Source organism: Leptodactylus fuscus, chromosome 9, assembly GCF_031893055.1.
Source record: "Leptodactylus fuscus isolate aLepFus1 chromosome 9, aLepFus1.hap2, whole genome shotgun sequence".
NCBI classification, from domain to species: domain Eukaryota; kingdom Metazoa; phylum Chordata; class Amphibia; order Anura; family Leptodactylidae; genus Leptodactylus; species Leptodactylus fuscus.
This window is the reverse complement of record NC_134273.1, coordinates 82846951-82871835: the sequence shown is the minus strand read 5'-3', so window position 1 is coordinate 82871835 and position 24885 is coordinate 82846951. Positions and strand designations below refer to the sequence as shown.

Genomic DNA, 24885 nt, shown 5'->3' with positions numbered 1-24885 from the left:
CAATCTGTCAGCGGCAATTCCCTTACATACTGATATGACAGCTGGGGGCGCACTCCTCGACTATAAAACTCACTGCTAATAGAGATTTTTTTCCATTATCTCTTGTTTTTGTCATAAATCTCAGCAGGCGATTGTTTCAATAAAATCTGTAATGGCTTTAATGCAGTCCTTTCGATAAATTCACCTATTTGGCTCAGCGGTAAGCATCTGTATTAGCGTAAACTCACTAAAGATTCGTTCCCCCCTCTCCAGCTGTTTACTGAAAACGTCACCCAGTGGGGGCTCCACCATCTAATCCCTCATGTATATTGTATGGACTCTTCTTGTAAATAATATATCTCAGGGCTTTTAAGCTGTTAGATCTCCTAATTTGGACTTGCTCGAGACAAATGAGATGGAAAATCCTTACAACGGCCAATTATCTATGATTTATATAGGTGCTTTATCACCGGCACAGTGCTGGCTGCTATCCCTCATAGCTGTGCCGAAAACAGACCTCCAGCTGTAGCCGCTGAGTGACTGATGTGTATCCAGAGCATAACCCAACCCGTATACCCAACCTGTATACCCCCGCAACACCCAGACCTGTCTGCAAGACTTCATAGAAATACATGACTTCTAGAATGAAAGAACAACTCTTATATTCTTGTACATAGGAGCAGTATTATAGTAGTTATATTCTTGTACATAGGAGGTAGTATTATAGTAGTTATATCAAATCAAATCAAAAAATGCTTTATTCTTGTACATAGGAGTAGTATTATAGTAGTTATATTCTTGTACATAGGAGGTAGTATTATAGTAGTTATATTCTTGTACATAGGAGCAGTATTATAGTAGTTATATTCTTGTACATAGGAGCAGTATTATAGTAGTTATATTCTTGTACATAGGAGTAGTATTATAGTAGTTATATTCTTGTACATAGGAGTAGTATTATAGTAGTTATATTCTTGTACATAGGAGGTAGTATTATAGTAGTTATATTCTTGTACATAGGAGTAGTATTATAGTAGTTATATTCTTGTACATAGGAGTAGTATTATAGTAGTTATATTCTTGTACATAGGAGGTAGTATTATAGTAGTTATATTCTTGTACATAGGAGTAGTATTATAGTAGTTATATTCTTGTACATAGAGGGCAGTATTATAGTAGTTATATTCTTGTACATAGGAGGTAGTATTATAGTAGTTATATTCTTGTACATAGGAGCAGTATTATAGTAGTTATATTCTTGTACATAGGAGCAGTATTATAGTAGTTATATTCTTGTACATAGGAGTAGTATTATAGTAGTTATATTCTTGTACATAGGAGTAGTATTATAGTAGTTATATTCTTGTACATAGGAGGTAGTATTATAGTAGTTATATTCTTGTACATAGGAGTAGTATTATAGTAGTTATATTCTTGTACATAGGAGTAGTATTATAGTAGTTATATTCTTGTACATAGGAGGTAGTATTATAGTAGTTATATTCTTGTACATAGGAGTAGTATTATAGTAGTTATATTCTTGTACATAGAGGGCAGTATTATAGTAGTTATATTCTTGTACATAGGGGGTAGTATTATAGTAGTTATATTCTTGTACATAGGAGCAGTATTATAGTAGTTATATTCTTGTACATAGGAGTAGTATTATAGTAGTTATATTCTTGTACATAGTAGTAGTAGTATTATAGTAGTTATATTCTTGTACATAGGAGGTAGTATTATAGTAGTTATATTCTTGTACATAGGAGGTAGTATTATAGTAGTTATATTCTTGTACATAGGAGTAGTATTATAGTAGTTATATTCTTGTACATAGAGGGCAGTATTATAGTAGTTATATTCTTGTACATAGGAGGTAGTATTATAGCAGTTATATTCTTGTACATAGAAGCAGTATTATAGTAGTTATATTCTTGTACATAGGAGCAGTATTATAGTAGTTATATTCTTGTACATAGGAGGTAGTATTATAGTAGTTATATTCTTGTACATAGGAGCAGTATTATAGTAGTTATATTCTTGTACATAGGAGTAGTATTATAGTAGTTATATTCTTGTACATAGGAGTAGTATTATAGTAGTTATATTCTTGTACATAGGAGGTAGTATTATAGTAGTTATATTCTTGTACATAGGAGTAGTATTATAGTAGTTATATTCTTGTACATAGGAGCAGTATTATAGTAGTTATATTCTTGTACATAGCAGTATTATAGTAGTTATATTCTTGTACATAGGAGGTAGTATTATAGTAGTTATATTCTTGTACATAGGAGCAGTATTATAGTAGTTATATTCTTGTACATAGGAGGTAGTATTATAGTAGTTATATTCTTGTACACAGGAGCAGTATTATTGCAGTTATATTCTTGTACATAGGAGTAGTATTATAGTAGTTATATTCTTGTACATAGGAGTAGTATTATAGTAGTTATATTCTTGTACATAGGAGGTAGTATTATAGTAGTTATATTCTTGTACATAGGAGCAGTATTATAGTAGTTATATTCTTGTACATAGGAGGTAGTATTATAGTAGTTATATTCTTGTACATAGGAGTAGTATTATAGTAGTTGTATTCTTGTACATAGGAGTAGTATTATAGTAGTTATATTCTTGTACATAGTAGTAGTAGTATTATAGTAGTTATATTCTTGTACATAGGAGTAGTAGTATTATAGTAGTTATATTCTTGTACATAGGAGGTAGTATTATAGTAGTTATATTCTTGTACATAGGAGGTAGTATTATAGTAGTTATATTCTTGTACATAGCAGTATTATAGTAGTTATATTCTTGTACATAGGAGGTAGTATTATAGTAGTTATATTCTTGTACATAGGAGCAGTATTATAGTAGTTGTATTCTTGTACATAGGAGCAGTATTATAGTAGTTATATTCTTGTACATAGGAGTAGTATTATAGTAGTTATATTCTTGTACATAGCAGTATTATAGTAGTTATATTCTTGTACATAGGAGGTAGTATTATAGTAGTTATATTCTTGTACATAGGAGCAGTATTATAGTAGTTGTATTCTTGTACATAGGAGCAGTATTATAGTAGTTATATTATACTATATAGGAGCAATATACTATTTAATGTAGATGTATTACATAAAATGTTGAATCTATTTAGAACCAATTAAAACAGAGCTTCCCTTTAGGCTCCTTCTATCCCTTTAGACCCTGAAGCCTCCTGAATCGTGTTGCCTGCTATTAACAGCTAAGGACTTCTCTGGTGATCGGTTCTCCAAGATATACTGAAGGAGGATCTAAAGTCCCACTTGTAAAAATCCTCGTAGCACTGTAACCGTTCCATCATTGCCACCATTTCGGGGCCCACTTACCTTGAACTTGTCCCCTTTGATCTCGGTGTAGGTGAGTTATGTCACTTTGTTGTTCTTTAAACCCCATAACATATAGCTTTGTGTGTCATGGTCGGAGCTCACAGACCAGGTAGATCATAAGACGGCAGTCTACTAGGAGTGTGACGGCTGCTTAATAATTCATGAAGAAACCAGCGTCTTGGAAGCAGAGACATTTGTGTCACCTGAATAATGCAGCACGAGAACAACTTAGTGTAAGCTCTCCAGTAAAGCCCAGAAACTAATATGGGAAGGTATCCTGTCTCTGGTGCTGGTAATGAGACGATGATGCTATACCACTCCATGGCAGGGGGTAGATAGTCATGCATGAAGCCATGAAAATGGAGCAATACCATCTCTGCAGAGCTCCACTCTGATCCACCTTTAACATGGGTTGTCCAAGTATAGAAAAACATGGCTGCTTTCTTTTTAAAACAGTGTCCCGCCACATTTGTGGTGGTATTACAGCACAACCCATGGACGGGCGAGGGGCTGTTTCAGGCCCAGCCCTAGGATATCTAGTGTAAGGTTAGAGCACACACTGCGAACAAGATATTGTACTCTAACCAAGTGTAAACTTCAGGGAAAGTCAAAGTGGCATCAGGTGGTTAAAAAGTTGGGAGATTTCTTTTACTTTTGCAAACAACAGGACTATGCTGTGAAATGACAGTCTCACCGAAACGATCTTCAGGTCACGGTGGTTAGGCACTCACTTTATCTTCTCTATCACACAGAGGTTCCAGCATATAAATAGTTACAGTCACTTAAAGTGTAGGGAAAAGTTTGGTGAACATTTTTGTATTATACTTTATCAGCCAATTTAACTTCCTTTTAGTAGATGCTAAATCAGGGATAGGGAACCTTTGGCTCTCCAGCTGCTGTGAAACTACAACTCCCAGCATGCTCCACTCACTTCCATGGAAGTTCCAAGAACAGCAGAGCAAGTATGCATGCTGGGAGTTGTAGTTTTGCAACAGCTGGAGAGCCGTACGTTCCCTACCCCTGCGCTAAATGCTCTAAAGTTATCCCTAGTATCTGCTCTAAGTGTTCATAGGTCACTTCATACAGCTGTATCTCTGGTTTTATACCAACTAGAGAAGTGATCCTCATTTTATATGAAAGCTAAGATTCCCAATTTTCAAATACTTCTAAGATTGTAGGATTGCTTCCAAGATTCTCAGTTTTTATGGCTTGAACTGTTATCTTGGCAACATGTGAAGGTTGAGAATCTCAGTTTTCATAGGGCACCAGAATGATACTGGCAGTATATAGTGGGGGAGATAATTATATATTGGATTCCCTTTGCTGAATTGGACAAATTTGTGCTCAGTTCAGGTGCTTGTGCAAAAATGTGCAACTTTTTAACCACCCTTGGCACGTTGGTGAGTAAATGGTCCTTGTTATATGCTGGTGTAGGACTGGGGTAGAATGAGCACCTTGTAACACAAGATACACTCTCCACTAGTGCAGGGGATATAAAGACTGGTATGGAAAACACCAGTCTTTATAAATCTGTCCCAATATTTATAGAGTTCCCTGGCAATGCTTAAGCAGAGCACCAGCTAGGGACAACTTTAGAGCCTTTTTAATAGTAAAATATTAGAATAGAGTATGTTATAAAAAATGTTCACCAAACATCCCCCTACATAATACTAAAAAAACAATCAAGCGGCTCTTTAATGGCTGCAGGTCCCCAGCTGTATAGCATCTTGTTAGCCTGACTCTGTACAGCTGCTCCTAACACTTGTGTGAGATGATCTTATAGGTTGCCTAATGGGATATTGTTAATAGGAGTCTGTGAGCCCGAACCTTCACCAAGGGGTTATTGAGATAACTGAGCTCCCGCCCTAATAATAAAAGTCATCAGTGCTGATTGCTAACGATAATAATCGCACGTGTTACATGGCGGACGTTCACGTTGGCTTTGTGAAATTGCCCTTTAAATCAGTCTGGCTGGGCTATGGTGTACAGCCTTGTCGTAATCTAATGTTGCCTTTAGTCGAAGATCTGTCACTTTTTGTCTTTTCTCATCGAAATTTGACATTCAGCAGATTCTCTTTTATCATCAGTAATAAATAGAAGTCTAATAAACTGGGAAATGTGTCTGAGGGCTAGAACTCACAGGACAGCGCTGCGAAGCGAGATGCTGCAAATTGCATGTTGTTGAGTCACCACGGGCCAAGAGCCGCAGAGTTACAGGGAGAAGATAATTACTTTATGTAACTGTGTGAATTCAGGGCGAGTTTGTTCCGACATTGGAAATGTTCAAGATAAGCTTTATCGGCTGTGATAAGCCTGACTTTCTTCTGCAACTTCTTATTATATTCAGTTCATTGCTTAAAGGAGTATTCTGGGAATAAAAAGCTGTCACATGGTAAATTGATAGGTAATGACTATTAGATTGGGTTATGACCAGTGGGACCCTCACCGAATCCATTCATTCTCTGTGGGACTGTTGAAGATAGCAGAGTCCACCACTGGCAAAGACAGTGCCAAAGACTTTGAATGACGTCTCAAAGTGCATGCTTAATCTTATTCAACTCCTCCTAGCTGCGGTCTTGTGCATGCGCGACCATCGCTACATTCATCATGTCGTGGCTGCTGTTCTATGGAGAAATGGGAGACATTTTGTCCCCACATTTGAAAATGAGCCTGTGTGTTGTGTAATGTTATTGGATAACTTAAAAGCAGCTTTATTGTGAAATTATGTGCTCTCCTCTGGAGCACTAACTTCCTTTTTGCTCCTTTGATGCACACAGTGCGTAGGAATTTGTTCAGTTACAGTAAATTTGTTGGGCTGAGGTGACCTTTTGTAAAAAAGTAGTGCATCTTTGGCTCAGTAGCTATTTATGAAGCTATTGTTTTTCCTGTATGCGGGTGTCACTCTTTTCATCTCGATCTGATGCCCATAGGCCATTGTGAGTTTGGCCTCCTGCACAAAATACTATGTGCATCAGAGGAGCAGAGAGGAGGTCTGTACTCCAGAGGGAAGCACATAACTTCACAATAAAGCTGTCAGTAAGTTATTCAATAACATTACATTACACAACGGGGGCCCTATAAATCTACATTATTATTTAGAGACATTCTATATACATATTTTTATGATATTCAGAATAGACTGGGTAACATGACAAACCCTACATGACTCTGTTCATACTTTCCAAAAAATGCATCGTTCCTTGCCATCTACTAAAGACTAAAAATTTGGATCTATAATGTAATTGTATTCAAGTTAGACTGAGGGTTCACACCAGCGCCTGAACTCCGTTTTCAGGTTTCCGTCTTCTGCACGCAGAAGACGGAAACCTGTCATGCCGAGTCCGGCCGTGAGCGCCGGTGAGCGTTTTATGCGCTCCGCTGCGAAACCGGTTTTTTTTTTAAACCGGACACAGAGTACTGCATGTCCGACTCTGTGTCCGGTTAAAAAAAAAATGGTTTCACCACGGAGAGCATAAAATGCTCACCGGCCCTCACGGACGGAGACTTTTCAAGCCCATTCAAATGAATGGGATTGAATCATGCCGTCAGGTTTCGGTCTCCTGGCCCTGTTTAGTACAGGAAACGGAAACCTGCAGAACGGAGTACGGGCGCAGATGTGAACGAGCCCTTAGACTCCATTGACTTCTATGGGGTCAGGATTGTTTTCCGGCAGCAATCTCAAAGCTATTTTCTATGCAATTTGAAATTTTCAAAAAGTTGATCTTTTTTATTTTTTTCTAGAGTGAAAACAACTCAGTCGGATGTTCTGTCAACTCAATAATCCCTCAGTGAAGACTATGAGAATATGGGAAGTATCTGATGTCCTCTTGTTGGCCCCTGATGTTAATGGGAAATGACTACTGGCCATATGACGATACTGGATCTATAGATTCCTGCCAAAGGGTCAACAGATGTTGAGTAATATCATCAGCTCCCTAGAAGCCCTGGCTGGTAATCGATGGGATCATTTTCCTTGGCTGGCTGACCGGTATCACGCATCTCTAGTTGTCTACAATGCCGGTTTCTATAATGGCCTCCAGCGGCATCACGTCCCTCTACTGGGAAGTCTTTCCTTCGATGCCCACCTGTCGCGTTTATTGCACACCAGCATACCAAGATGGGCACTTGTATGTGATGGGAGGTTGTAGCAAAACGGGACTTCCTTTGGAGACGGTGGAAATGTTGGATGTGGTGTCACAAACTTGGACTGTGCTGCCTTCATTGCCAACCCCCCGAGCAGGTGCAGCGGCCGTCACGGTGGGGAAACAGGTTCTGGTGATTGGTGGTATGAACTATGAGCAGTGCCCATTGGCAACGGTAGAGATCTACAACAGCGATGAGGGAAAGTGGGAGAAGAAGGCTCCACTGTGCCAACCGTCCATGGGGATCAGTGCCATTGAAAAAGGTGAGATACAACTGTCTCAACTAGTTAGTGATTGGTTTGAAATGTATTGTTTAAGATAGTGTGAGAGTCAAAAATGTACGTGGAATACCAACTTCATTCCAAATTTTTGGCAAAGTTGGAATAGGTCTGCCAAAAACAGCACCACTTCTGTCCATAACCTTTGTCTGGTATTGCAGCTCTGCCTTATCTTCTTCATAGGGGAGTCACTGTGTACATACATTACATTACTTATCCTGTATTATACTCCAGAGCTGCACTCACTTTTCTGCTGGTGCAGTCACTGTGTACATACATTACATTACTTATCCTGTATTATACTCCAGAGCTGCACTCACTATTCTGCTGCTACAGTCACTGTGTACATACATTACATTACTTATCCTGTATTATACTCCAGAGCTGCGCTCACTATTCTGCTGGTACAGTCACTGTGTACATACATTACATTACTTATCCTGTATTATACTCCAGAGCTGCACTCACTTTTCTGCTGGTGCAGTCACTGTGTACATACATTACATTACTTATCCTGTATTATACTCCAGAGCTGCGCTCACTATTCTGCTGGTACAGTCACTGTGTACAAACATTACATTACTTATCCTGTATTATACTCCAGAGCTGCGCTCACTATTCTGCTGGTGCAGTCACTGTGTACATACATTACATTACTTATCCTGTATTATACTCCAGAGCTGCGCTCACTATTCTGCTGGTGCAGTCACTGTGTACATACATTACATATCCTGTATTATACTCCAGAGCTGCGCTCACTATTCTGCTGGTACAGTCACTGTGTACATACATTACATTACTTATCCTGTATTATACTCCAGAGCTGCGCTCACTATTCTGCTGGTACAGTCACTGTGTACATACATTACATTACTTATCCTGTATTATACTCCAGAACTGCGCTCACTATTCTGCTGGTGCAGTCACTGTGTACATAAATTACATTACTTATCCTGTATTATACTCCAGAGCTGCGCTCACTATTCTGCTGGTGCAGTCACTGTGTACAGACATTACATTACTTATCCTGTATTATACTCCAGAACTGCGCTCACTATTCTGCTGGTGCAGTTACTGTGTACATAAATTACATTACTTATCCTGTATTATACTCCAGAGCTGCGCTCACTATTCTGCTGGTACAGTCACTGTGTACATACATTACATTACTTATCCTGTATTATACTCCAGAGCTGCGCTCACTATTCTGCTGGTACAGTCACTGTGTACATACATTACATTACTTATCCTGTATTATACTCCAGAGCTGCGCTCACTATTCTGCTGGTACAGTCACTGTGTACATACATTACATTACTTATCCTGTATTATACTCCAGAGCTGCGTTCACTATTCTGCTGGTGCAGTCACTGTGTACATACATTACATTACTTATCCTGTATTATACTCCAGAGCTGCGCTCACTATTCTGCTGGTGCAGTCACTGTGTACATACATTACATTACTTATCCTGTATTATACTCCAGAGCTGCACTCACTATTCTGCTGGTACAGTCACTATGTACATACATTACATTACTTATCCTGTATTATACTCCAGAGCTGCGCTCACTATTCTGCTGGTGCAGTCACTGTGTACATACATTACATTACTTATCCTGTATTATACTCCAGAGCTGCGCTCACTATTCTGCTGGTACAGTCACTGTGTACATACATTACATTACTTATCCTGTATTATACTCCAGAGCTACGCTCACTATTCTGCTGGTGTAGTCACTGTGTACATACATTACATTACTTATCCTGTATTATACTCCAGAGCTGCGCTCACTATTCTGCTGGTGCAGTCACTGTGTACATACATTACATTACTTATCCTGTATTATACTCCAGAGCTGCACTCACTATTCTGCTGGTACAGTCACTATGTACATACATTACATTACTTATCCTGTATTATACTCCAGAGCTGCGCTCACTATTCTGCTGGTACAGTCACTGTGTACATACATTACTTATCCTGTATTATACTCCAGAGCTGCGCTCACTATTCTGCTGGTACAGTCACTGTGTACATATATTACATTACTTATCCTGTATTATACTCCAGAGCTGCGCTCACTATTCTGCTGTTACGTCTCATCAGGCACTTTGCTCGCAATATTAATATTTTTAACTCTTTCTTTCCCGCTGTGCCTCCGTCAGGATATGACAGTAATCCCGCAGCCTGATCCGTACAGATGGCGAGCAGTCAGATCATATTTAGCGCCATTATTCTGCTTCTTACAGACATCTTGTTCCATCTTTTCCTCATCAGGATTCATTAATTCACTCCTAAATGTCAGCCGTCTAATTACCAATTTCAACAATTGATCTCTAAAACGCCTCGGATTGAAAAAAAATCCTTCCAAATGTCGGCCTGGTCCCCGACGTCCGGTGAGCTCCTAATAGCCGACACAATAACTAATTAAAACGTCTTGTAACGAGAGATGATTAATGATGAAGTGTTTGGGCTGTCAGTCAGCGGAGGCGCCGGGGGAAGCTGAGCCTCTATGATAAAGTGTACACACCAAATAAACAGGCCCCAACTGTTACCCTGGTAACGGAGCGGAGGGTTGCCATGGAGCCCCTAGCGCATACATTATACTGACCTGCGTATAATTAGTCGGGGTACCGGGGGTCTCATTAACCTCACTAAGGGCGGAGGAGGGGTCGGCGTCATGACAGCGCTCACTTGTTGCTTGCGCCAGTAGTCTCTTTTCTACTTTGTATTCCTCCAAATTTTGGACATGGGAAAAACATTTCATAAATGCTGTATAACGCCATATCAAGAGACAGAGATAGCGCCCCCATAATAGCGTCACCCCAGTGCCCTTGTAATGTCAGTCACAGCACCCTCATCGCGGTGATAGAGTATGTACTCTCCCAAGTATGGCAACCGCGGCCCCCATACCAGTAGCCATAGTACCCCCCTGTCTATAACAACACATGCGCCTCATACCAGTAGCCATAGTACCCCCCTGACTATGACAACGCCTTCCCCCCGTAACAATAGCCATAGTACCCCCTGACTATGACAACGCCTGCCCCGTAACAATAGCCATAGTACCCCCCTGACTATGACAATGCCTGCCCCGTAACAATAACCATAGTACCCCCCTGACTATGACAACGCCTTCCCCATAACAATAACCATAGTACCCCCCTGACTATGACAACGCCTTCCCCCCCGTAACAATAGCCATAGTACCCCCCTGACTATGACAACGCCTTCCCCCCGTAACAATAGCCATAGTACCCCCCTGACTATGACAATGCCTTCCCCCCGTAACAATAGCCATAGTACCCCCCTGACTATGACAACGCCTGCCCCCCGTAACAATAACCATAGTACCCCCCTGACTATGACAACGCCTTCCCCCCGTAACAATAGCCATAGTACCCCTGACTATGACAACGCCTGCCCCGTAACAATAACCATAGTACCCCCCTGACTATGACAACGCCTGCCCCATAACAATAGCCATAGTACCCCCTGACTATGACAACGCCTTCCCCCCGTAACAATAGCCATAGTACCCCCCTGACTATGACAACGCCTGCCCCCCGTAACAATAACCATAGTACCCCCCTGACTATGACAACGCCTGCCCCCCGTAACAATAACCATAGTACCCCCTGACTATGACAACGCCTGCCCCCCGTAACAATAGCCATAGTACCCCTGACTATAACAACGCCTTCCCCCCGTAACAATAACCATAGTACCCCCTGACTATGACAACGCCTTCCCCCCGTAACAATAGCCATAGTACCCCCCTGACTATGACAACGCCTTCCCCCCGTAACAATAACCATAGTACCCCCCTGACTATGACAACGCCTTCCCCCCGTAACAATAGCCATAGTACCCCTGACTATAACAACGCCTTCCCCCCGTAACAATAACCATAGTACCCCCCTGACTATGACAACGCCTTCCCCCCGTAACAATAGCCATAGTACCCCCTGACTATGACAATGCCTTCCCCCATAACAATAGCCATAGTACTCCCCTGACTATGACAATGCCTTCCCCCCGTAACAATAGCCATAGTACCCCCCTGACTATGACAACGCCTGCCCCCCGTAACAATAGCCATAGTACCCCCTGACTATGACAATGCCTTCCCCCATAACAATAGCCATAGTACCCCCCTGACTATGACAATGCCTTCCCCCATAACAATAGCCATAGTACCCCCCTGACTATAACAACGCCTGTCCCCATAACAATAGCCATAGTACCCCCTGACTATGACAATGCCTTCCCCCATAACAATAACCATAGTACCCCCCTGACTATAACAACGCCTGCCCCCCGTAACAATAGCCATAGTACTCCCCTGACTATGACAATGCCTGCCCCCCCATAACAATAACCATAGTACCCCCCTGACTATGACAATGCCTTCCCCATAACAATAACCATAGTACCCCCCTGACTATAACAACGCCTGTCCCCATAACAATAGCCATAGTACCCCCCTGACTATGACAATGCCTTCCCCCATAACAATAGCCATAGTACCCCCCTGACTATGACAATGCCTGCCCCCCCATAACAATAACCATAGTACCCCCCTGACTATGACAATGCCTTCCCCATAACAATAACCATAGTACCCCCCTGACTATAACAACGCCTGTCCCCATAACAATAGCCATAGTACCCCCCTGACTATGACAACGCCTGTCCCCATAACAATAGCCATAGTACCCCCCTGACTATAACAACGCCTGTCCCCATAACAATAGCCATAGTACCCCCTGACTATAACAACGCCTGTCCCCATAACAATAGCCATAGTACCCCCCTGACTATAACAACGCCTGTCCCCATAACAATAGCCATAGTACCCCCTGACTATAACAACGCCTTCCCCTCGTAACAATAACCATAGTACCCCCTGACTATAACAACGCCTGTCCCCATAACAATAGCCATAGTACCCCCCTGACTATGACAATGCCTTCCCCCATAACAATAGCCATAGTACCCCCTGACTATAACAACGCCTTCCCCTCGTAACAATAGCCATAGTACCCCCCTGACTATGACAATGCCTTCCCCCATAACAATAGCCATAGTACCCCCCTGACTATAACAACGCCTGTCCCCATAACAATAACCATAGTACCCCCCTGACTATAACAACGCCTGCCCCCCGTAACAATAGCCATAGTACCCCCCTGACTATAACAACGCCTTCCCCCATAACAATAGCCATAGTACCCCCCTGACTATAACAACGCCTGTCCCCATAACAATAGCCATAGTACCCCCTGACTATAACAATGCCTTCCCCCATAACAATAGCCATAGTCCCCCCTGACTATAACAACGCCTGTCCCCATAACAATAACCATAGTACCCCCCTGACTATGACAATGCCTTCCCCCATAACAATAGCCATAGTACCCCCCTGACTATAACAACGCCTTCCCCCATAACAATAGCCATAGTACCCCCCTGACTATAACAACGCCTGTCCCCATAACAATAGCCATAGTACCCCCTGACTATAACAACGCCTTCCCCTCGTAACAATAGCCATAGTACCCCCTGACTATAACAACGCCTTCCCCTCGTAACAATAGCCATAGTACCCCCTGACTATGACAACTTCTTCCCCCATACTAATAGTCATAGTATCCCCCGACTATGACAATGTCTGCCCCCATAACAATAGTCATAGTACTTCCATAGCCATGACAACCATTGCCCCCCCATAATAACAATAGCCATAATACTCCCACAACTATGACAACCACTGCCACCCCCCATAATAATGATAGCCACAGTACCCCGCAACTATGACACTTACTGTATCCCAGTATGACAAAAGTGGTAGACAAATAATTGTAGTCTTTTGGGGCCAAGTAGACCTCTGTAGGAGGCCGGCCCTCTTTAGAGTGGTTGTCCACTTTTCGGCAATTCCATAATATTAGAAGAGTCTACCATAGGATATTATTACAGGGTGTTAGAGTTACCTGGCAGCAAGTGTTCAGTTTCCTTGCAGTGCCTCCACAGGGGAAATAAGGTATTACATTAAAATCAATGTACAGTCCATACAATGCTCCGACATGCCATAGGAAAATCACGCTTTGTAGCTTCTCTCTGGGTAACAGATGAGGGTCTCCTCCTAATCCAACCTACTGTTGTTTGACCCTATGGCCCACTAGGGGTTAACAGAACTGTTTTACCTCAGTTTGCTCCTTTTTTTCAGTCCATTGGGCTTTGAGGTTAGACTCTCAGCTTTGTCTTTGTGTATGTACGCGCACACTCATCTCTCTCTACTCACTGAGGCATTTGGCCTTTTTGATGTCAGCTAAGATAGAAGACAAAAAGTGATGGTTTTACTTCTGCAAGCAAAATGTCAGGATAAATTAGCGCACACTGGGTGACCGGACTAGCGGGATTCGGCTGCATACACAAATGTACTCGCACCTCAGCCCAGGCACCTCCTTGTCTCGTGCTGTGTCCTCCTGCAGCCTTCCACGAGAAAACCGCCAAGAACGCCAACATCGACAGGCAGAACTAACATACTGTCTGCCGAAAATGTTATCAAAACAAACGACTAGGAAGGGATCAAATAACCCAAAGATATAGAGACAGGCAGATGGCACAAGCTAACGAATGTACTAATTAGATGTTCTGCATTGTCATTATTGGTAGGAGTCCATACAGATCTGACAGTGAAGAAGACGCTATTAGACAGAACAGAGAGCAGCTCCAAAAAGCTATTCTGGCTCCGGAGGACCCTGCACGCCCTTTATTACATAGACAGTACTTTGATTGTAATTGTGTAATGCTTCAATTGCCCTGCGGAGGTGCTGCAGAGAAATCCAATGCAAAAGAGAACTGATCGTACAGGGTGTCATCAAGTTATCGGGATAAAATACATAGCACTTAGTACTGGTTATATATGTAGTATATTGAAAATCATGGTGGGACCCTCACCGATCAGGAGAACGGGGGCCCGTAATTCAGTAAATTATCGTCCCGCTATCCCACAGAAGTGAACGGAGCACTGGCTATACATGCACACTACTGCTCCAGTGTTGGGCCAGATCAGTAGGGGGCAGACAAATAGTATTAATGACGGCAATAACCCCTGTAATAAATTTGTTGCATTTTTCAGCAATTTTTGTAATAATAGGGCAAAAACTTGCTGCACATCCCCTCTACCAAGTTGTGGTGCAACCCCCAGAACTGGACAGGTACGTCTGCTAAGAGAATACCCCTTTGAGGTCATGGCACTATGGATGCTGAGATAACCTGAGTCATGACAGCTCTAGATCATGACTCTATTACACGTTCCATTATTATACGCCTTGCCTTAAAGGGAGTGTGCCACCGGACCCAGCAGATCACCTCAGCCCACAGATAGATGGGTTAGGGTCACCTTAATCAAAGGCTGTTTTCCCCTTGTGAATCGCTGCCTGCATTGCTGAGATATCGCTGCTTTGTCAATATGCAAATGAGCTCTTTGAAGCATCCCGGACGCCGCCATTGCTCCAAGGAGCCTCTTTGCAAATTGATAAAAATTACGATATCTCGGCAACGGAGACAGCTATTCACTAAGGGGAAGCGGCGTTTGATTCGGGTGACCTTAACCTATCTATCTGCAGGGCTGAATTGCTATGCTGGTTCTACTGACACACTCCCTTTAAGTAATGGCAGTATCCACTGCAGGTGAAGTCATTTGTCCTGTGAAATGTATGTATAATGCATGGTCACATGTATCCAGACCGTGCCGTATGCTTCGAAGGGCTTTCCAATAGGGGGTTAAGCACTGAGGGGGTTCAGCTGGGCTCAGCTGGAATCCTGAGGAGAATTTCATTCCCTGGGGCGGTGGAGGTAGAATGTCTACGTGAAGACAACGCGTCTCTTATATTACATGGGCTGTGAATCCATGAATCCTCCTGGATTGTGTCCTATGGGGAATGTAGATGGCTCCGGGTGGTTGTAGTGGGAATCAAAAAGACCCCTCAATTGGCTGAGATCATGGCGTGCAGGCACCCTCATTGCGCTACAAGATACTGTATTTTGGATGCCCATGCTCTTAAGCCCCACCTCTTTTGGGGCTGTGACATGGACACACAATGTGTCGGCCACACCCCTTTTTTGTGACGTACCATTTTGTCAGGCCCGGGAGATTTGCCATTGTCCTAGGATGCCGGGGGGTTACCCGTTTTTTAGTGGGAGCCTGCCAAACATTTCAGGGGAGTTGGCAATTATGCGCTTATGCGACCATAGGATGGAGGGCACTAGGACCTCTACTCACATTTAGATACAAGTCTGCTGGTGTCAGGTAGCTCCCGCAAAAGGCCTCATTTTGTATCTTCGTCATGGATTTCATAAGGCTTATGGACCCCAACACAAAAACTGTAACGTGCCCCTGCCTGCCCTATGCCATTTATAGTACTGGGAACTTTTATGTGGCAGATTGGCCTTTGTTATCCCTTAAAGGGGTGTTCAAGTTACAGCACATTACCCCCTATCCAAAAGATGACTTGCTGATCAGTTGGTGTCCCACTGAGACAGTTTTGAATGGTGCGGCTGGTCAAATGGAGCATGAGGTCGATTCATTCGCATTGAGATAGCCAGTATAACTTGCTCTAATTGGAATACCCCTTTAAGCACCAAAGACAGGGTTCACCCTCTTCCTCTGCATCCCCTAGCTTTGCCATATTTGTCAAGTCTCCCGAAATGTTGGGGAAGACCTCCTGGATTCTCAGAATATTCTCAAATCTCATTTTCTCGGAATCTGGCAGTAACTGTTCAGTTTCCCTGCAGCGCTCCCGGAGGACAAATGAAGTATTACAAAGTGAAAACAATAACCTGTCTATCATAGAATTTTCTAATAGGGATTTTCAAAATGGGTTTTGGAAATCTAACAAGCCCTTTAGGACAGAGGTGAGGATAAGATGATGTCCTCCGCCCCATGGCAGTGTCACCCCCCCGTACGGTGCAGGTATACGGTGTGGCGGGCCGTACCTCCGTACCTGTGTCTGTGCAGCTGTTACCAGGAGAGATGAAAAGTGTTCCCAGCGTATTTAATGCATAGTCACGTTGCCATGGAGTCTCCAGGGAGACGAGTGATTAAAATTAGATCTGATCTGATGTTGTGTTTGTAGTATTTATGTGGGGACTATCGGGGGAGGGGGAGGCGAAGGCTGCGCGGCCGGGTCATAGGAGATAGGGCTACATGGAATTCTAGGTAGAATGTATAGCGGATAATAAGGGGAAAAGTTCATGTACCGATTTACCCTGTGCCCGCACCTCCCTGTGCCCGCACCTCGCTGTGCCCGCACCTCACTGTGCCCGCACCTCCCTGTGCCCGCACCTCGCTGTGCCCGCACCTCCCTGTGCCCGCACCTCCCTGTGCCCGCAGCATCACATCACCCGGCGGAGGAAGATTCGGGATGTCTTTTGGGTGGACCAGGGGGATGTAACCAACTCTGTTCTATATGGGAATGTCTCAATAGTTCCTGATGTCCAATACATGTCACACATGTCATACATGATACATACATCACATGTCATACTCATTACATACATCACATGTCACACACAGCATACAAGTTACATACATAACACACATGATACATGTTACACATCACAGTCTCTTCTTCTGTGATAACTGTTGAAAATACAGCTGAAATTTCCATTATAATCCTACTGCCTATTCTGATAGCAATCTCCTATCTATCTATCTATCTATCTATCTATCTATCTATCTATCTATCTACCTCCTATCTCCTATCTATCTATTATCTATATCTATCTATCTATCTATCTATCTATCTATCTATCTCCTATCTATCTATCTATCTATCTATCTATCTATCTATCTCCTATCTATCTATTATCTATATCTATTTATCTATCTATCTATCTATCTATCTATCTATCTATCTATCTATCTATCTATCTCCTATCTATCTATCTATCTATCTATCTATCTATCTATCTCCTATCTATCTATCTATCTATCTATCTATCTATCTATCTCCTATCTATCTATTATCTATATCTATTTATCTATCTATCTATCTATCTATCTATCTATCTATCTCCTATCTATCTATCTATCTATCTATCTATCTATCTATCTCCTATCTATCTATTATCTATATCTATCTATCTATCTATCTATCTATCTATCTATCTATCTATCTATCTCCTATCTATCTATCTATCTATCTATCTATCTCCTATCTATCTATCTATCTATCTATCTATCTATCTCCTATCTATCTATCTATCTATCTATCTATCTATCTATCTATCTATCATCTATCTCCTATCTATCTATCTATCTATCTATCTCCTATCTATCTATCTATCTATCTATCTATCTATCTATCTATCTATCTATCATCTATCTCCTATCTATCTATCTATCTATCTATCTATCTATCTATCTATCTATCTATCATCTATCTCCTATCTATCTATCTATCTATCTATCTATCTATCTATCTCCTATCTATCTATCTATCTATCTATCTATCTATCTATCTCCTATCTATCTATCTATCTATCTATCTTCTATCTATCTATCTATCTATCTATCTATCTCCTATCTATCTATCTATCTATCTATCTATCTATCTATCTCCTATCTATCTATCTATCTATCTATCTATCTATCTATCTATCTCCTATCTATCTATCTATCTATCTATCTATCTATCTATCTCCTATCTATCTATCTATCTATCTATCTATCTATCTATCTATCTCCTATCTATCTATCTATCTATCTATCTATCTCCTATCTATCTATCTATCTATCTATCTATCTATCTATCTATCTCCTATCTATCTATCTATCTATCTATCTATCTCATATCTATCTATCTATCTATCTATCTATCTATCTATCTCATATCTATCTATCTATCTATCTATCTATCTATCTATCTATCTCCTATCTATCTATCTATCTATCTATCTATCTATCTATCTCATATCTATCTATCTATCTATCTATCTCATATCTATCTATCTATCTATCTATCTATCTATCTATCTATCTATCTATCTATCCATCCCCCTATAATTAGAAGTGTCTATGAGACAATAGATAAGTGAATGTCATGTGAAGGTGACATCCTCATCCCTTACTGGACATTATGAATCTTCTTGCTTGACAATCCACAATTACATTTTATTTAGCCCATTAAATATTATCTATGGAGTCTTCGGGCCGGCGCGGTGCCCACTGCGCGCCAGGCCTGACATAACGCTTAATCAAATCTCAGCCGGGTATCTATTATCTGCGGATATTTGCCAAGTGACCGCACGGTGCACAGCACAATAATGGCCTCTGTCTCTCCTCTGGAGATGTGAAATTAACAGGGCGTGGACAATCAACTTTCCTTGTAAAACTGTAAAGTCATCGCAAATGGTGGGGAAGAGATGAATGTTCTCATTGCCGCTCAATAACCAGCGCGGCGGTAATTTACAGAGGTGCTGACACAGCACAGGGTATGCAGCAAGACATAATGCGGCTCTGAGGAGACAAGAGCAGGGGAGCTGCCAACGTTATAACTGCATTCACCTGCAATGAGGAAGGTGGAGCTAGAGAGTCATTAGGAGCGACACCGTACGGTATAATACACATTGCGCTGATTGCATCCATATTTACAGCGTGTCGCCGGGTCTATAGAATTTTGAAACTAAAAATGTAGCATCGCTGCAGATAGTTTTGATTGAAAATACTCCTACATTTGCTGTATACAGCTCCTATGCCCACCTAAGCGTCTCCATGGTTTAGTTTGCGTCTGCTGTCATGTGTTACTCTTGTCCATAGGAGGAGGCAGAATGAGTGTCGTAACACATGACTGCAGGATCTGACTACACAGGGTCTGATTGTAGTCTGTAACCGTGCAGGCGCATTGCACTGCATAACTCTTGATTGAAACTCTCGCACTATTTTGTGCCTATATCTTCTATGTCAGCCTAGCGTATGTAAGATCAGGCCGATCTCAGATACGATATTTAAGTACAAGGCCAGGGTGACAGTCTTTGTCCAAGATGAAGGACAGTCTGGCCCACAGACTCTGAATATCTTCCCAGTCCTGCATACTATCTCCATGTCATGTTGCTTTTCCAAACCTGCAATCAGAAACCCACACGAAATTTGATCACCTTCGGGATTTGGATTTTAGGTCGATATTTGTGACAAAATCAGTGTCAGACCTGACATGTGTGGACAGAGTTCAGTAGCCGTCCGCTATGATAGCACAATGCGCCTTGTTCTCCATGAACGCTCTGACGGCGGCGGCGCTCGTACGGCTGCAACATCTTTATCTCCATGATGCCTGAAGAGTTTTCAATCCGGCAATTAACTGAGATTTTGGGTCAGGCGAGGGCGGGCAGATGGCGTCAGGGGGTTTACCGTGTAACATATTCAGATGTGTTAGCAGGTGTGGTGAACTCAGCGGCGTCACTAATGCGACCTCGGAGGAGACTGCTGAAGGGAAGAGCCATGAGCTACATATCTGTCATGGTTAATGTGACGTCTCAATCCTACTCCACCTGAGATCTATCTGTTGGCACTTTTCCACGGCACGGTAATCTACTCTCGTCTACTGCAGATATAGTACTCCCTCAATGTAGCAGGTGGTCCTAGGGGTCCGCACGAAACTGCAAGGACATGACCTGTTGGTATCACCTTGGCTTGGCGAGAACTTTGACAGAGGCGGCATCTGAAAAGTTCAAGGCACCGGTTGGAAAACTGGTAGTCGTGTACAGTCTAGTCAGGACCATGCGGAGGAAAGTTAGCTTTACTGTACAGCTTGGATGTTACACTGTGCTTACCTGCTAGTTATCCCAAATATCAAGCTGAAGTTACCGGGATTGGTTTGGAAAATTTGGTAAAATTCTGGCCTGCCCATCCTTGCCAAAAATGGACATTCCCAGACAACCCCTGTCTATTTACCCCATTAGGGTATCTGGGTGTCATAGAGAGGGTTATAGAACTGGAGTCGGGGGCAGATTGGGTGAAGTCGGAAAAAAGTCACCAACTCCGGCTTCGAAATAAAATTATTATTTTCAATTATTTTATACAATTATTGATATTGTATAATTAATTAGATGTATAGATTGTTACATATTTACTGGGGTTGATCTTGATTCGATTCTCGATCATTTTCCAGGCGATCCCAATCGTGATATTTGCTCGATCGCCGATCGGGATCTGATCTTTCCCGATCCCGATCGCTCAACCCGTTACTTTATGTTTATGGAGTAGGGTTGAGACGTTCTTAAGATTTCAGGATCGTTTTTAAAATCTGATTTTCGATCATTTTCCAGCCGTTCACGATCGTGAAATTTGCTTGATCGCCGATCGGGATCCAATCTTTTCCGATCCCGATAGCTCAACCCTAATATTTACTTTCATAGGAACTCAATCACTAGTTTTTCTCAAATGATAGAAACTTTACTGCTTCTGTATGAATATGGCCATCAGTTGGTAGTCGTAGTCAGACTGTGGAAAATTGAAGAGTTTGAGTCAGTCGTTTGGCCTATTGACTCCAAAGCCTTAGTCATAGAGAGGGTTCTGCCTATATGGATCCCACCTCAATAAGAGAGATCCTGCAGAGTGTGAACACTTTTCAGCACCCAAGGCGGATATTGTATTATATTGTAATACTACATTTCTCTGCTGTACTCAAAAACTCCTCAGGGGCGGGCCTGGGCGGTCATGTGATCCTTGGTCAGGTTCAATAAAAAAAAAATGCCTAGTCCTACGCACTCCTATAGATAATTTTTAATGATATCACAACGAACTCAGCTCTGCTACATCTAACACATTATTCATTGGAGTCCGCTAGGAGCAGAAGTGTGAAATGCCGCAGGTTTTTCTTGCCAAACCGGCACACATCATAAATATCTGCCGTTTACGCCGTCATTTACAGAAGACCCGTGGTTGTAAATGTATTTCAAAGCATCCAAACAATATTACGTCCCGCGTGCGGCTTATCTCCCGGGCAGCTGCGAGAAAATCAATTTTAATTAAGAACTTTCTTGTCTCCTTTTCTATTTTTTTCCCCCAACCTCATAGAGATTTCCATAAAATCTGCATTACACACAACGGCCTCGTCTGCCGCATATTTCCCACAGGTACAACCTTCAGGATCCTTGGCAGGGAAGGAAAAGTTGTATGTGTAATTAGTTTGAAGTGCGGCGGCGTAGCTGTCCGTGACAGAACCTGAGATATCCAGGCCACGCCAACCTTTGGGGCTGCCGCTGGGAGATGAAATCACTGCTGTATTGTCACCGCTTATCACAAATAATTAACAAATCCGCATTCCCCCGAGAGGATAATTATAACGGAAAGGGTTATAATGAACTTCGATTGCTGCCGCTATTCCGAAATGACAAAGGAATAGAGGTCTGGAGGGCACAGGATAGATCCAACTTTCTATCTCCCGTCACCAGTAATCGATTACATTGAAGTTAATTACTTGAGTAACAAGAACGAGATTGTCAGGTAGAAACGCCATTTTCAGTAAATTATAGGGTGATTTGATTCGGTTTTTGTGTGTACAGCTCCAATGCAGACCTATGTGTCTCCATGGTAACAGACTTCATATAACCCTGTGTGTATTCTGATCCTGCAGTCAAGTATCAATCCATCCTCTTCTGCAGTCTGTAGGTTAATTGATCACAATGGTGATGGAGGGAGCTGTCAGCTCCCTGCTCTGCCATTCAGCTCCCTGCTCCACCATTCAGCTCCCTGCTCCGCCATTCACCTCCCTGCTCCGCCATTCAGCTCCCTACTCTGCCATTCACCTCCATGCTCTGCCATTCACCTCCCTGCTCCGCCATTCACCTCCCTGCTCCACCATTCAGCTCCCTGCTCCACCATTCAGCTCCCTGCTCCGCCATTCACCTCCCTGCTCCGCCATTCAGCTCCCTACTCTGCCATTCACCTCCATGCTCTGCCATTCACCTCCCTGCTCCGCCATTCACCTCCCTGCTCCACCGTTCAGCTCCCTGCTCCGCCATTCAGCTCTCTGCTCCGCCATTCACCTCCCTGCTCCGCCATTCACCTCCCTGCTCTGCCATTCACTTGCCTGCTCCGGCATTCAGCTCCCTGCTCCGCCAATCAACTCCCTGCTCCACCATTCACCTCGCTGTTGCTATCCACAGACAGGTATGGTGTAATGACGTCGTCATATCTGCTGCCTCCGCTATACAGTCTGGGGCATTATATGATGTGGTGGACACAAGGGGTCTTCACTAACGGGACATTATATTGTGTGGGGGTCAATATGGGGGACACAAAGGGAGCATTGTACTATGAGGAAACACTAAGGGGGCGTTCACACAAGAATTGGGCCCCCACCTACTGAAGCCTTCTTACATGGCCTTTGGCAGGGGGCCCCAGTGTGTACCCCTATATCTACACCCCTTGCTATAGGCCATACTGATGATGTTTCCACCATATCTGTCTGCTCTGTAACTTACATTTGATCTAATAATATCATTTTGGCCCCTGCGAGCTCCCTGTATAAGAACGTTCAGTCAGGGCAAGTGGAGTGTGAATGGGAAATCTGCGATAAGCGGGATGAGACAGAGAAGCTGATCCCATTGGTGCACTCCGGCAATGGCGAGGAGTAACGGTGCAGAAAACATTCATTACATCTGCTTGCACAGCTTCTATAATTACACACAGAGAGGAACGCTGCGGCCGCCAGGACCAGATGACTCCGCTATTGTACTGCCGAGGATTTGCTTTAATAAGTTAGAATATGTTACAAATGCTTCATTATTTGCAGATTCCTCTGGAATGATATCAAAATGTTGAGATCCCAAATATATGATTAGAATAATTATTGATTAGCAAAGCAATTTACTGCCAGATTGTATGTTCTTCATTGATATGGACAGATGTGAGGACAGATACATTAGATGGATACTTGTCTAACTGATACAAAGGTACAAATTCTCTGCATAAACATGAAGAAAAAAGATACAATTCTGTGTGCCTGCAGGTGCCACTAGGGGGAGCTCACTGAAGACAGAGTTATTACTGAGTTCAGGGCCATAAAACCATAGGGACAACATTGCAATTGCATTGGGCCCTATGGCAACAGAGGGGCCCTCTAACAGCCATCCTGGATCCAGTGGGACTGTAGGTCCTTATTTCACCTCTATCTGCATCTTCAGGATTTATTTCCATGTAGACCTATTTACTCCATTTCATTGTCTTGCAGATGGGAAGATTTATGCACTTGGAGGAATGGGAGCGGACACCTCCCCTCAGGCCTTGGTGAGACTCTATGAGCCAGCTAAAGATAACTGGGTGCCGCTTCCCTCCATGCCCACGCCGCGTTACGGAGCCTCCACTTTTCTGCGTGGAAACAGAATCTATGTCTTAGGTAGGTGGTGTTACTCAGAATCTTATAGTAACTGTACGGGGGCACTATATTTTACTGGGGAATATGAGACAAACAGATCAGGGATAGATAGATAGATAGATAGATAGATAGATAGATAGATAGATAGATAGATAGATAGATAGATAGATAGATAGGAGATAGATAGATAGGAGATAGATAGATAGATAGATAGATAGATAGATAGATAGGAGATAGATAGATAAGAGATAGATAGATAGATAGATAGATAGATAGATAGAAGATAGATAGATAGATAGATAGATAGATAGATAGATAGATAGATAGGAAATAGATAGATAGGAGATAGATAGATAGATAGATAGATAGATAGATAGGAGATAGATAGATAGATAGATAGATAGATAGGAGATAGATAGATAGATAGATAGATAGATAGATAGATAGGAGATAGATAGATAGGAGATAGATAGATAGATAGATAGATAGAAGATAGATAGATAGATAGATAGATAGATAGATAGATAGATAGGAAATAGATAGATAGATAGATAGATAGATAGATAGATAGATGATAGCGAGTAGTATACAGTATAGATAGCTGAGGTGTGCAGTGCTGGACATGTTCTTTTCTTCCTCCGTTTCGTCTACACTCAGCTGAAGGCCGATCTCACCCCGGGTCCCTCAGAGATTTGGGGGCCAAGCAGCAAAGCTCCATCCAATTAC

At 42.4% G+C, this 24885-nt stretch overlaps 1 protein-coding gene across 1 annotated transcript in view; it reads left to right on the top strand.

Moving 5' to 3' along the window:
- Nucleotides 1-24885, top strand: part of KLHDC8B (kelch domain containing 8B) — a 71234-nt gene that overhangs the window by 14256 nt on the left and 32093 nt on the right. The window contains exons 2-3 of the mRNA XM_075286780.1: nucleotides 7092-7755; nucleotides 24016-24180. Of these exons, the coding sequence (XP_075142881.1) occupies nucleotides 7365-7755; nucleotides 24016-24180 (556 nt within the window). The 5' untranslated portion in view covers nucleotides 7092-7364. The remainder of the gene's footprint in view (nucleotides 1-7091; nucleotides 7756-24015; nucleotides 24181-24885) is intronic.